The sequence below is a fragment of the Orycteropus afer genome, unplaced genomic scaffold, assembly GCF_000298275.1.
Source record: "Orycteropus afer afer isolate SDZICR_OR568_19922 unplaced genomic scaffold, OryAfe1.0 scaffold00024, whole genome shotgun sequence".
Taxonomy (NCBI): Eukaryota; Metazoa; Chordata; class Mammalia; order Tubulidentata; family Orycteropodidae; genus Orycteropus; species Orycteropus afer.
Window position 1 is genome coordinate 14,823,629 of NW_006921611.1, and position 14,571 is coordinate 14,838,199.

General features: G+C 40.4%; 1 protein-coding gene across 1 annotated transcript in view; it reads right to left on the reverse strand.

Moving 5' to 3' along the window:
• INTS10 (integrator complex subunit 10) overlaps nucleotides 1-13,965 on the reverse strand; it is a 53,824-nt gene extending 39,859 nt beyond the window's left edge. The window contains exons 1-6 of the mRNA XM_042783666.1: nucleotides 13,837-13,965; nucleotides 13,192-13,259; nucleotides 11,233-11,336; nucleotides 9,130-9,269; nucleotides 5,429-5,510; nucleotides 4,710-4,850 (exon numbers count right to left, since the gene is read on the reverse strand). Of these exons, the coding sequence (XP_042639600.1) occupies nucleotides 4,710-4,850; nucleotides 5,429-5,510; nucleotides 9,130-9,269; nucleotides 11,233-11,336; nucleotides 13,192-13,259; nucleotides 13,837-13,965 (664 nt within the window). The remainder of the gene's footprint in view (nucleotides 1-4,709; nucleotides 4,851-5,428; nucleotides 5,511-9,129; nucleotides 9,270-11,232; nucleotides 11,337-13,191; nucleotides 13,260-13,836) is intronic.
• Nucleotides 13,966-14,571: the final 606 nt, after the last annotated feature.

Below are 14,571 nucleotides of genomic sequence, written 5' to 3' on the forward strand. Positions count from 1 at the left end.
CTTAGCTGAAAACAAAGAATACCAGAAAGAGGTTTACTTTTGTTTTTTGACTATGCAAAAGTATTTGATTTTGTGGATCATAACAAATTATAGATAACATTGAGAAGAATGGGAATTCCAGAACACTTGATTACACTCATGAGGAAATGGTACATATATCAGGAGGCTGTCGTTTGAACAGAACAAGGGGATATTGCATGGTTCAAAATCAAGAAGAGTGAGTCAAGGTTGGATCCTTTCACGACACTTACTCAATTTGTATGCTGAACAAATAATCTGAGAAGCTGTATTATATGAAGAAGAACGTGGCATCAGGATTGGAATAAGACTCATTAACAACCTGCAATATGCAACTTTGCTTGCTGAAAAAATGAGGATGATCTGAAGCACTTACTGATGGAGATTAAAGACTATAGTCTCAGAATGGATTACACCTCATTATATAGAAATCAAAAATCCTTACAACAGGTCCAATAAGCTTCAGAGTGGATGGAGAAAAGATAGAAGTTGTCAAGGATTTCATATTGGTTCTACAATCATCACCAAAGGAAGCAGCATTCAAGACATCAGACAATGTATTGTATCAGGCAAATCTTCTGCAAACGACCTCTTTGAGTGCTTAAGAGCAAAGATATCTCCTTGAAGACTAAGGTGCCTAACCCAACCATGGTATTTTCAATTGCTCTTATGCATGTAAGAGCTGGACAATGAATAAGGAAAATCAAAGAAGAGTTATGGTGTTGGAGAAGAATGTTAAGAGTACCATGGTCTGCTAAAAGGACTAACAAATCTGTTCTGGAAGATGTACAGCTGGAATGCTCCTTGGAAGCAAGAATGGCCAGACTTCATCTCACCTACTTTGGTCACGTTGTCAGAAGGAACCATCCCTGGAGAAGGATACCATGCATGGTAAAGTGGAGGGTCAATGAAGAAGGAGAAGGCCCTCTATAAGATGGATAGACACAGTGGCTGTAATGATGGGCTCAGGTATACTAAGGATCATGAGGCTGGTAAAAGACTGGCCGTGTTTTGTTTTGCTGTGGATAGGGTTGCTATGAGACAGAGATAACTCGATGGCCCTAACAACAACAACTACATCACACTGCTAAGCATCCAGAGGAGAAAAATCAGAATAATAAGGAATTTCCAAATTTGCATTTTACTAATGTTTGTCTGTCAGTCTGTTATAGTGTGGTGGCTTGCATGTGTTGCTATCAGGCTGAAGGCTATGCTACCAGTATTTCAAATACCAGCAGTCTCATCCATGGTAAACAGGTCTCAGCAGAGTTTCCAGACCAAGACAGACTTGGAAGAAGGAAGGAGCCATCCACTTCTTAAAGAACTGGACAGTGAAAACCGTATGAATAGTAATGAAACACTGTCTGATAAATTACTGGAAAACTTTATGAATAGCCCTGAAACACTGTCTGATGCAGTGCTGGAAGATGAGCCCCTCAGGTCAGAAGGCACTCAAAACATGACTGGGGAAGAGCTGCCTCCTCAGAGTAGAGTCGACCTTAATGATGTGGATGGAGTAAAGCTTTCAGGAACTCCATTTGCTGATATGGCACAACTCAGAAGAAACAGCTGCAAACATCCATTAAAAATCGAAATATGGAAGGTACCAAGTATGAATCTAAAAAAACTGGAAGCTGTCAAAAATGAAATGGAATGCACAAAGATCAATATCCTAGGCATTAGTGAGCTAAAATGTACTGGTTTTGGCCATTTTGAATCAGACAACCATATGATCTACTATGTTGCGAAAAACTGAAGAGGAGTGGCCATAGCATTCATCAGCCAAAAAATGTTTCAAGATTTATCCCAAAGTACAATGCTGTCAGTGATACAATAATATCCACACGCCTACCAGGAATACCAGGAGCTCTGGTAGCATAGTGCCTAAGGCACTTGACTGCTAACCAGAAGGCTGGTGGTTCAAACCCACCAGCCACTCCTCAGAAGGAAGGTTGGGCATTCCTGCTTCAGTAGTGATACTGCCTCGGAAACCCAAGGAGGGGTCGCTATGAGTAGGGGCCGACTCGATGGCAAATAACAACACCACCATCACCACCAGGAATACCAGTTAATACTACTGTTATTCAAAGTTACACACCAACTACCAAAGCCACACACCAACTACCAAAGCCAAAGACGAGGAACTTGAAGATTTTTACAAACTTCTGCAGTCTTAAATTGATCTAATATGCAATTGACATGTGTTGATTATTACTGGTGATTGGAATGCAAAAGTCAGAAACAAAGAAGAATTACTAGTAGTTGGAAAATATGGTCTTAGTGATAGAAATGACACTGGAGATCGCATTCTTAGAATTTTGCAAGACCAACAACTTACTCGTTGCAAATACCTTTTTTTGACAACATAAACGGTGGCTAAACATGTGGACTTCACCAAATGGAATATACAGGAAGCAGATCAACTACATCTGTGGAAAGAGGTGATGGAGAAAGAAGCTCAATATATTCAGCCAAAACAAGGCCAAGAGCTGATTGCAGAACAGACCATCAACTGCTCATATGCAAGTTCAAGTTGTAGCTGTAGACAATGAAAACAAGTCTACGAGAGCCAAAGTATGATCTTGATTATATCCCTCCTGAATTCAGAGACCATCTAAAGAATATAACTGATTCACTGAATACCAGTGACTGAAAACCAGAGGAATTGTGGGATGACATCAAGAACATCATCCATGAAGAAAGAAAAAGGTCATTAAAAAGACAGGAAGGAAGAAAAGACCAAAATGGATGACAGAAGAGACTCTGAAACTTGCCCTTGAATGGAGAGTACCTAAAGCAAATGGAAGATATGACAAGATAAAAGAGCTGAATAGAAAATTTCAAAGCGTAGCTTGAGCAGACAAAGCCAATTATTATAATGAAACATGCAAAGACCTGGAGTGAGAAAACCAAAAGGGAAGAATGTGCTCGGCATTTCTCAAGCTGAAAGAACTAAGGAAAAAATTGAAATCTCCAGTTGCAATACTGAAGGATTCTATGGGCAAAATGTTGAACGATGCGGGAAGCATCAAAGAAGATGGAAGAAATACACAGTCTCTATACCAAAAATAACTGGTAGATCTTCATCCATTTCAGGAGGTGGCATATGATCAAGAATCAATAGTACTGAAGGAAGAAAGCTGAGGTTGCACGGAAGGAATTGGCAATGAACAAGGCTCCAGAAATTGACGGAATACCCATTGAGATGTTTTAACAAATGGATGCTGTGCTGGAGGCACTCACTCGGTTATGCCAAGAGATTTGGAAGACAGCTACCTGGCCAACTAACTGGAATAGATCCATATTTGAACCATTCCAAAGAGAGGTGATCCCACAGAATGTGGAAATTATTGAACAATATCATTAATACCACACATAAATAAAATGTTACTGAAGATAATTTAAAAATGGTTGCAGCAGTATATTGATGGAGAACTTCCAGAATGCAAGCTGGATTCAGAAGAGAATGTGGAATGAGAGATATCACTACTAATGTCAGATGGATCTTGGCTGAAAGCAAAGAATACCAGAAAGATGTTTACTTGTGTTTTATTGACTATGCAAAAGCATTTGATTGTGTGGATCATACACACTGTGGATAACATTGAAAAGAACGGAAATTCCAGAAGACTTAATTGTTCTCATGAGGAACCTGCACATAGACCAGGAGGCTTTTGTTCAAACAGAATAAGGGGATACTGCATGGTTTAAAATCAGGAAGCGAGTGCGTCAGAGTTGTATCTTTTCATCATACTTATTCAGTCTGTATGCTGAGCAAATAATCCAAGAAACTGGACTATATGAAGGAAAGCGCGGCATCAGGATAGGAGGAAAACTCATTAACTAACTGCGATATGCAGATGACACAATTTTGCCTGCTGAAAGTGAAGATGACTTGAACCACTTACTTGTGAAGATTAAAGACTATAGTCTGCAGTATGGATTACATCTCAACATAAAGAAAATGAAAATCCTCACAACTGGACCAATCAGCAGAATCAAGACAAATGGAGAAAAAACTGAAGTTGTCAAAGATTTCATACTACTTGGTTCCACAATCAACTCCAATGGAAGCAGCAGTCAAAACATCAGACGACGAATTGCACTGGGAAAATCTACTGCAAACGACCTCTTTGAACTGCTGAAGAGCAAAGATGTCTCCCTGAAGACTAAGGTGCGCCTAACCCAAGCCATAGTATTTTCAGTCATCTCATAAGTGTGTGTAAGCTGTACAATGAATAAGGAAGACTGAAGAAGAGTTGATGCTTTTGAATTGTGGTGTTGGCAGAGAATACTGAAAATCCCATGGCCTGCCAGAAGAATGAACAAATCTGTCCTGGAAGAAGTGCAGCCAGAATGCTCTTTGGAAGTGAGAATAGCCAGACTTCTTCTCACCTACTTTGGTCATGTTATCAGAAGGGACCATTCCCTGGAGAAGGATATCATGCTTGGTAAAGTGGAGGGTCAACGAAAAAGGGGAAGGCCCTCAACTAAAAATGACAGGATAAAAGAGCTAACTGACACAGCGGCTGCAATGATGGGCTCAAGTATAGCAAGGATTGTGAGGCTGGCATAGGACTGAGCAGTGTTTTGTTCTGTTGTACAGAGGGTTGCTATGAGTCAGAGCCAACTCAACAGCAGTAACAACAACAACGTTTGTCTAAACTAAATTACAGAATATTCACACTTACCTTGATGCTGATTTTCTATTTGAGTAGACCTAGTGACGTAATTGATATAAAATTCAGCTGCTTTGTTCAAGTACTTATATAATAAATTGGCAGGCAATCGTACATCATGGTTATTAATTATTAGAGGAAGGACATCACAAACTGTTAAAGGCAAAAAAAAATAAAGATCAGGTTGTCTGTTTACCCTATAGTTCTGGCATAAACAAAATTTACCTTAGAGTTAATTTAATATAATAGACCCCTGTTGGGTTTCCAAGGCTATAAATCTTTATGGAAGTAGGCTGCCTCATCTTCCTCCAATGGAGCAGCTCTTGGGTTTGAACTTCAGACCTTCTGGTTAGCAACCAAATGCCTTACCCACTATACCACCAGAGCACCTCCATAAAATAATATAGTTATCTAAAACAGGATGAGAAGAAAACCTTATGGCATATTTATACAAAAACTGCTGGGAAGAGAGACATCAGTGCATAGAGTCAAAAAGGAAATACACAAGTCTACGTTATTGACAAGTCTCTAGTTCTTAAGTTAGGCATTAGGTTCAGATTTCCGTGCCTCACACTGACATATATGGTTATATATATTACTATAGGTATCAAAAATTACATAGTAAAAGTTTAGAAGTTGTTTAAAGTGATTTCTGGATACAGAAAAATATTCAATAATATTCAAAAATATTCAGTAACTCCTTTGCTTTCTGTAAATACAATTTTCCTTACCAAATAATTTTCTAAAGCAGTTAACAGGAGATTCTTGTTCTTCAATAGTTTCAGCCTCTAATAATGCCTCTCCAAGGCCAACCTATTTCAAAATGAAATTAATCATTTAAAAATGTGTTAAAGTTTAAAAGATATCAGAATTACATGAAGAAACAGTATTTTTGTATTTATCACACCTATATATAAAATTATATATATATTCAAATTTCCCCAAGAAATTAAACATTCTCATTCAAAAAATTAGAAAATAAAAGAATGCATCAGCAACACAGCCCAAAAGGGAATTCCAAATTCATCTGATCACTGATTAATTTGTGTCAGTTTTTCTTCCCTAAACTAGCAAATTTAAAATGCTAAAAAAATGTCTATAGAAACTTAATGAAAGCATTGAAACTAAAGTTAGAATGATAAAAAAGATGCAAAGATTCTTTAAGAAAAGTGGACACTAATTTTATTCTCTACATCAAGACATGTTATATAGGTAAAACTTAACACTTCCAAGAGTTCTCAGGGGTAGGTGGTCATACAGCATGGGTTAGGATGGAACTATTAAGAGTTTTAAGGACATCTGTCCATTACTGATGCCCTGTTGTGTGCCATCAATCCAATTCTGACTCACATTGACCTTTTGGAATAGAATAGAACTACCCAACAGGATTTCCTAGGCTGTAATCTTTATGGGAGCAGATTGCCCAGTCTTTTCTCCCATAGAGCCATTGGTAGGTTTAAATCATGGTCCTTTCAGTTAGCAGCCAAGAGCTTACCCACTGTGCGACTAGGACTCCTTTAACTGATATCCTATCATAATAGAAAAGGAGGTCTGGTGGCACAGTCGGTAAGACATTTGGCTGCTAACCAGGCCAGCAGTTCATACCTACCAGATGCTCCACAGGAGGAAAATGAGGCAATCTACTTCTGTAAAGATTTACAGACTTGGAAACCCAATGGGGGTCACTGTGAGTTGGAATCAACTCGACGGCAGTGGGTTTAGCATAAAAGAAAGTATGTTCATCAAAATCCATCAAGACGTTTGTATTGTCTTCCTTGTAACCACACGGATGATCTGTGAGACGAGTGGAACAATGTGAAACATTACATAACATAGAAAACTGTAAGTCGGACTAATGATTAGGGAACATACTGGGCTGTATAATGTCACCCCAAAATTCATGTTCACCTGGAACCTCAAAATGTGCCCTTATATGGAAATAGGGATTTTGTAGAGAAGATTAGTTGAGGTCATACTCGATTATGGTGGGCCTTAACTTAATGACTATGAAGCAAGGAAAATGACACACAGGGGAAGAGGCTAAGTGATGATGGAGAGAGAAATAGAAGTGACATAGCTGCAAGCCAAGGAACGCCAATGATTAACTGCAGACATTACCATCTAGAAAGGGGCAAGGAAGGATTCTTCCCCAGAGTCTTTAGAGAGAGCATGGCCATACTGACACCTTGATTTTGTGCTTCTAAGCTCCAGAACTGTGAGAGAATAAATTTCTGTTGGTTTAAAGCATTTATTTGTGGTACTTTGTTTTGGGCAGCCTTATGAAACTGATAATAAGAAAGTACAGAAAGGTCAACTGAGATCCGAAGCCAAAAAATATGGCAAAAGAATCCAAAAGCAATAGAGTGTGAGTTAATGATTTGAATCCTGACTCTACCACTTACTGGCTATGGGAACTTACTAAACACACGTAAGAATCAGAATCTGTTTCCTCACCTATAAAGTGGGATACTATCTACCTCATGGGGCAAGGAAAGGAAAGAAGGAGATACCTAGCACTTAACAATGCCTGCCAATGGAACTCATTAATGATTACAGCCACAGGAAGGGGCAGGAATAAAGGGAAAAAAGTTCCATAGGGCAGAAGCACATGAAAAACATGTCTGGTAAGACTATAAACTATGGCTCTCACTTAAATTCAAAAACATTGTTGAATACAATGGAATAAGATTTTTCAGAACTTTACAGATTACAAATAAATAGCACTGTTATATTGACTGTTTTCTTACTATTGATATGACAATTTTTTTTAGTTAAAATATTTTATTGTATTTTTGGTGAAAGTTTACACAGGAAATTAGGTTCCTATTTAATAATTTCTATACAATTTATTTCAATGACATTGGTTACATTTTTCCTAGTGTGTCCACCTTCTCATCATTTCTGTTCTGGTTATTCCATTGCCAATAATCTAGATTCCCTGCCCCCTTACGTTCTTGTCTTTGCTTTTGAATAAATGCTGACTGTTTGGTCTCATACAGATGATCTTTTAAAGAAGCACAGTAGTCAGGGATGACATTCTTTATTTTGTGAGCCACTCTGTTATTTAGCTGACCTCATGGAATAGTTTTGGTTCAAAGTTTAGAGAATCAATAAGCAGCAATAAGCAATAGTCTCGGGGAGTTCTTCAGTGTCAACTGTCTATAAATCTGGACTCTTTAAGAACTTGAGTTCTATTCCACATTTTATCCTCATTTTATTAGGATCCATCATTTATGTTCCTTATCAGAATAGTTAGGAGCGCTGGTGGCCTAGTGCCTAAGGCATCTGCCTGCTATCCAGAAGCCTAGTAGTTCAAACCCACCAACCACTCCTCGAAAGGAAGATTGGGCAATCTATTTCTGTAGTGATATTGCCCCAGAAACCCAAGGAGGGGTTGCTGAGCCGAATCCAACTCGATGGCAGTGAGGTTTTTTTCTTTTTTGTATCAGAATAGTTAGTGGTGGGAGCCAGGCATCATCTAGTTCTTCTGGTCTCAGGGTAAATGAGGTTGAGGTTTGTATAGACTATTATTAGCTCTGTGTACCAGTTTCTTCTCTGAGTCTTTGGTTTCCTTCTTTCTCTTTTACTCTGGGTGCACAGAGACCAATAGTTGTATCTTAGATGGCTACTCTCAAGCTTTTAAGACCTCAGATACTACTCACCAAGCTAGTATGTAGAACATAAACTGTATGTACTATATTATGTCAATTGACCGAGTTGTTCCACAAGCATGGTCCTAAGTCTTTAGATCCTATTTATTTTATATATGAATATACATGGATGCATATTTACACATACATTTATTTGCATACAGATACATCTATATATGCCCACATACATAAACACATACCAATACTGATATACTCATATGGATACTGACATACACATGAAACCACATACCTATTTTTCAGTTGTTGCATAGTAGTAGTAGTATGTCACAGTATTTACCAGAACCATTCATTTTTCTTGCATACTTCCTGGTGACATCATTTACCTTAGTTAAACTGTACAAAACTCATCTACTGATAAGACAATTTCTAACATAAATTTATAAAGTTTAATGATAGTGATATCCTTTTAGCTTTACTCAAAAAGATTCCTTGATTAAAGTTCAATCTTATTCAGTGCTCCTTACAATCTCCACTTTTATATAAATTATAGCTCTTAACCATACTGATGGGAGCTCTGGTAGCATAGTGCCTAAGGCACTTGACTGCTAACCAGAAGGCTGGCAGTTCAAACCCACCAGCCACTCCTCGGAAGGAAGGTTAGGCAATCTACTTCCAAAGTGATACTGCCTCGGAAACCCAAGGGGGGGGGTCACTATGAGTCGGGGCCGACTTGACGGCATATAACATCAACAACCATACTGATGGATCTTTTGATGATCAATTTAGTTTCTCTTAAAGAAAAGGAAAGTATCAAATCTTACCCCATGTTGCACCACTGTTTCAGGGAAGCGCCTCAAAAGTAGAAGCAACATTTCTGATCGCTCCAATGTGTTGAAGCATTGTTCTGTGACCTTCAGTAACATTTCACACTGGACTCGACCAGGAAGAGTTTCAAATAAACCTGTACATAACACATTTCATTTTTAAAAGTTTTTGGAAGATAAAAATGAACCAAAGTACTGAAGCAAAAATGTGAGTAAGAATGTGAAGCAAAAATGTAGAGAACAGAAAACAGTACTTGAAGAATAACTGTTGTTGGATTTCACCCACAATCTGGAAAGATTTGGGGTCAGACAGTACTTGGCACAAGATGTTTGCTGAATGACCATAAAACATCTGGAGACCTTATTGGATCCAGAAGACAAGAATGATGTATGTAACAGTACTGTGTTGTCAGTGATAGCAAACACTGATCTACGGGTGAATAGATGGGTAGACAGGCTAAACGATCAGGTATGTCTAGGCAGGGGGGAGTTTGCCCATGACCAATATCTATATGTTTTGTACAAATGTCCAGGTATATAGTACAGCTGACAAGGGATAAGGTTGTGGTGACTTCATGGCCATAGCCAGTTACCTGGAGGGAGCAAGTAGTTGGACCTGTGGGCTCAGAACCATGGTTGCAAGGGACATCAAGCTCGACTGGCATAACATACTACACAAAAACACTGTTCCACATCCTACTTTGTTGAGTAGCAACTGGGAACTTAAAAGCTTGCAGGCAGCCATCTAGATGCAACAATAGGTCTCTCCTCATCCAGAGCAAAGGAATGAAGAAAACCAAAACCAAAAAAACTTCACTGCCATCAAGTGATTCCGACTTATAGTGACCCCCTTTAGGTTTCCAAGGCGGTAAATCTTTATGGAAGTAGATTGCCCCATCTTCCTCCTGCAGAGTGGCTGGTGGGTATGAACCGCCAGCCTTCTGGTTAGCAGTCAAATGCCTTAGGCAATACACCACCAGAGCTTCTTAAGAAAACCAAAGACGCATGGAAACAATTAGTCCAAGGGTAGACCATGCAATCTTTAGCCTATATGACCATGAGACCAGAACTAGATGGTGCCTGGCTACCACTGTCAACCACTCAGGGGGGGATCCGTGTAAGAGATCCTGGACAGAGTGGGAGAACAATATGGAGCAAAACTCAAAACCAAAAAAAAAAAAAAAAAAAGACCAAGTTTACTGGTCTGATAGAGCCTGGTGAAACCCCTGAGGCTATGGTCCCTAGCTGCCCTTCAGGGCTGGAATTGAACTCACTTCTGTGGCTTCCAGCCAAATAAAAGACCGGCATATGGACTGAACATTTACATTAGGTAGACACACTCCTTGGAGAGATCAATCATGGGAGAACAGAGGAGAAGTGTATGCACAGGGAGTCAGCTCGGGGGCAGGAGAGAGGAAGGGACAGAAGGACACAGGGAAGAGGTAACTATGGGGAGGAAGTGGGAAGAGAGCTGTTTACATTGTGGGAAACTGCAGTCAATGTCATGAGACAAAATGTGTATGAACTGCTGTATGGGAAATGAATTTCCTCTGTAGACTTTCACCCAAATCACAATAAAAATTAAAAAAAAAAAAAAAAAAGAATGATGTATGTGAAGGGTCACAATGGTGCTCGTTGCAGGTTAAGATAAAGAACATTTGCTCAAGTTGAAATGACCAAAACCATCTACTTTCTTTTTTATCCAGAATTTAAAATCTTTGACTGGCTATAACAATAATCATAAAGAGAAGGTCACAAATTAAGAAGTTATCAATTAAAAAGGTCATAAAATAATAAAAGTTTCTCTCTTGTTTTATAGAGATATGCTGAATCTATAGATGCATTCTGATTACTGTAAAATCTGTTAAAGATATATTCAGTTACCTTAGCTCAGTGAAAAATCCACATCCTTTAAGGAAGCTTAAAGGGTTCTAAGTAAATGTTCAAGGGAGCACTTGACATCATTTGAAGTTGCCAAGAATAAAACATACATATGGGTACCAATAGCACAGATGTGACTTTTCTGGGAAATTATTATATATAATTTGGTATTCCAGAAATGGTAATTTATGGACCATTAAGTTGTCATTCCATTCTTACTTCTTAAAAATTGAGTTTGTTTATCTTGTGAATCGTTCCTTAATGCTGACGTAATAATGCTGATTTCTCTCCACACCACCGGCTGGTCTGGGAAATTCACAAACCTATTTTTAAAATGAATGCATCAAATTAAAATATTAGAATTCTATATAGTATCATAAAAAGAAGGTAAACACATTTATTCCATGCATGCATGCACTGCCGTTGAGTCGGATCCAACTCATAGTGGCCCCTCCTTGGATTTCTGAAGCAGTATCACTACAGAGGTAGATTGCCCAACCTTCCTTCCGAGGAGTGGTTGGTGGGTTTGGACCACCAGTCTTCTGGTTAGCAGTCAAATGCTTTAGGCACTACACCACCAGAGCTTCTCATTTATTCCAAGTGAATACTATACTGTACCAAAAAAAACCAAAATAAAGATACAAAAATAAAAACCAACCAGTTAAGAAAACTGAGGATACTCACCAAAATCTTCAGATGTTTTTATAAGTGAAAAAACAACTGACTATAATATCTGTTGTTGTTGTTGTTGTTATGTGCCGTCGAGTCAGACCCAACTCATAGCGACCCCCTCCTTGGGTTTCCGAGGAAGTATCACTATGGAAGTAGACTGCCCCATCTTCCTTCCAAGGAGTGGCTGATGGGTTTGAACCACCAGCCTTCTGGTTAGCAGTCAAGTGCCTTAGGCACTACGCTACCAGAGCTCCCAGCTATAGTATCTAGCAACTAAAAATCAACAACAAAAATAAAACTATCCCACAGAAAATAAAAGGCAAAGGTAAATTACTGAATAAACACAAACAGCCAAAGATAACATTTGAAAAGATCTTCAATCTTACAGTAATAAAATAACACAAATTGAAAAATAAGATGCCATGTTCTCCTATCATACTGACAAAAATTTTAAAAGACTGATAATATCTAATGTTGGCAAGGATGTGGGAGAATAAGCACTCACATATTGGTTGTAGAAATGTAAATAGGAACAGTATTTTTTGGAGAGCAAAATGTAAATAGGCATATTCTTTAACTATGAAAATCAATGTCTATGGATCTAGTCTACAGGAAAACACCAAAATATGGGCATGAAGCTATTTACTGATCTTCTGAATATAATTTCAAATAACTGGAGAGACTACCTAGAGGTAAATCAATAAAAGAGTGGTTAGGAAATGCTATACAGGCATGAAGAAGAATGTAGATCAGTACGTACTGACAATGGTAAAGAGTCCATTACAGTAGGCAAAGAAAGCAAGCTGTAGAATCAAGTGATTATGACCTCATTTTTGTATTCTGCCCTAACACTTGTTGTGTTGTGTGTATATTTATATATAAGGAGTTCTAGCTGCACAATGGAAGCTCTGGTAGCATAGTGCCTAAGGCACTTGACTGCTAACCAGAAGGCTGGCGGTTCAAACCCACCAGCCACTCCTCGGAAGGAAGGTTGGGCAATCTACTTCAGTAGCAATATTGCCTTGGCAACCCAAGGAGGGGTCGCTATGAGTCGGGTCCGACTGGACAGCACACAACAACAGCAACAACAAGCCGCACAATGGTTAAGTGATTGGCTGCTAAAAAGTTGGTGGTTTTAACCCACTAGTTCTCTGTCACATGGGGTCACTCTGAGTAGAAAATCCACTCCCTCGCCCCTAACAACAACATATATGTATTCACAGACACACAAAACTTAGGTCTGGTGCGTTTAGGCAGATTTTCACTTTTTATTTTCTATACTTCAGTACTGTTTGAACTTTTCCATTCATTGGAAAGAATGATGCTTAATAATACATAAGATATCTCAGCAGCAGTCAAGTCAATAATTAGTTTAAGGCCCACACTCATTACTAGGAATCAGAGATCTAGATGAACTTACACCTTCCCTAACTTTCAGTTCCACAGACAAAAAACCTCATTGACAAACGCAGCGTGTAGACGTGGAAGCCAAGTATTATCACTCACATGTCGTACAGCAATCTCCCGGCGGTGGCAGTCCGCTCTGCATTCCGCTCGATGGTGTACATTTCATACTGCAACACAGACCAGCCCACCAGGCATTACCCTCCACCCGGAGCTGGTCCCAGCTCAGCGCGGGCAACAATTGCTGCCTTACCTAGGCACCCTCCCGGGGTGGAAAAAAAGCCCAAGAGGAACGCACCCGCGTGTGACATAGTGCCAAACAGGTCGGAGGCTTGACACAAAGGCTTAGGAATGTAAATATTGGGCTCACTTGCGTTAAATGGGCTAACGTCAAAAAAGTAGCAGGCGCTGACAAATGGCTGCCATTAATATGAATGAATGAGCGTTTCTCTTTTGGCGATGGTGTGCTGTCTGGCCCAGATAGCATAACACATCCCCACTAACCCAACCAGACCGCATCTCTAGTGGGGTCATCTGTCCCTCATGTGTTAGCTTTGCCGGGGAGAAGGCTTGTGGAAGGTGAAGAAGAACGAGGTTGGGGGCGCTAGAAACAGGGAAAGAGAAAAGAATAGCCCGGGCAGGAGGCAACTGGGCCCAGAAGCTAGAGCGGCCCCGGGCCCCGAAGCGGTTGGGGCGCTGGGCAGACGTTTCTACTCAGGGCGGCCCCACGCACGGCCCTGACCTCACCTGGATGTTAAAGTCGGCCGGGTACAGGCTGCGGGCCGTGATCAGCCAAGCTTTGGCTGCCCACAAGTCCTGCTGCACCAACTCTCGGGCTCGCTGCACTAGAAACTCGCAGTCACCCTGGGCAGACATGACCCAGTAAGGGGAAAACCCCAGTCTCAAGCCGCCGGACCTTCCGGCTCTGGAACGTCGCCGCTACAAGGGAGGCTAGTGCGCATGTCTGCGGTCGCTCAGATAAAAATCAAAGTGGATCGGGAAGGTTTTTCCGGGATTTGTGAGCAGCCTCCTCCGGCCGGCTCTAGGTTATCGCCAGGCCTCTTCTCTCTCTGGGGAGCTGGTGCTTTTCTACCAACTCTCAGATCGCTTCTAAAATGTGGAAAGTGGATTATCACTTTTGTGGGGTCCAGCGTGACGCTAGTCAAGCCAGTGAGCATGCGTGGAAGCAAGGGCTCACTAGACTAGCTAACCCCGGCTGTTCCAGGAGTTTGCTAGTGTGCTGCAGTTTTCGGGAGTCTCGGCGAGACCGCTAATCCTGGGTTGGCTGTGTGGTCCCTGCCAGTCTCTTGAGGTCTGGTAGTCGGGACTGAGTTGGAAAAGTTTGTGAGAAAAAGGCAACGAGAACATTCCTGCGTGATCCGTGAGGGCGGTCGAGGAGGCGGCGTGAAAGAGTGTGGCTGCGGGTGTGCGCGGGAAGCTGTCTCGGCCCTGTTCGGTTTGAGGAACCTGCCGCTTGGTCGC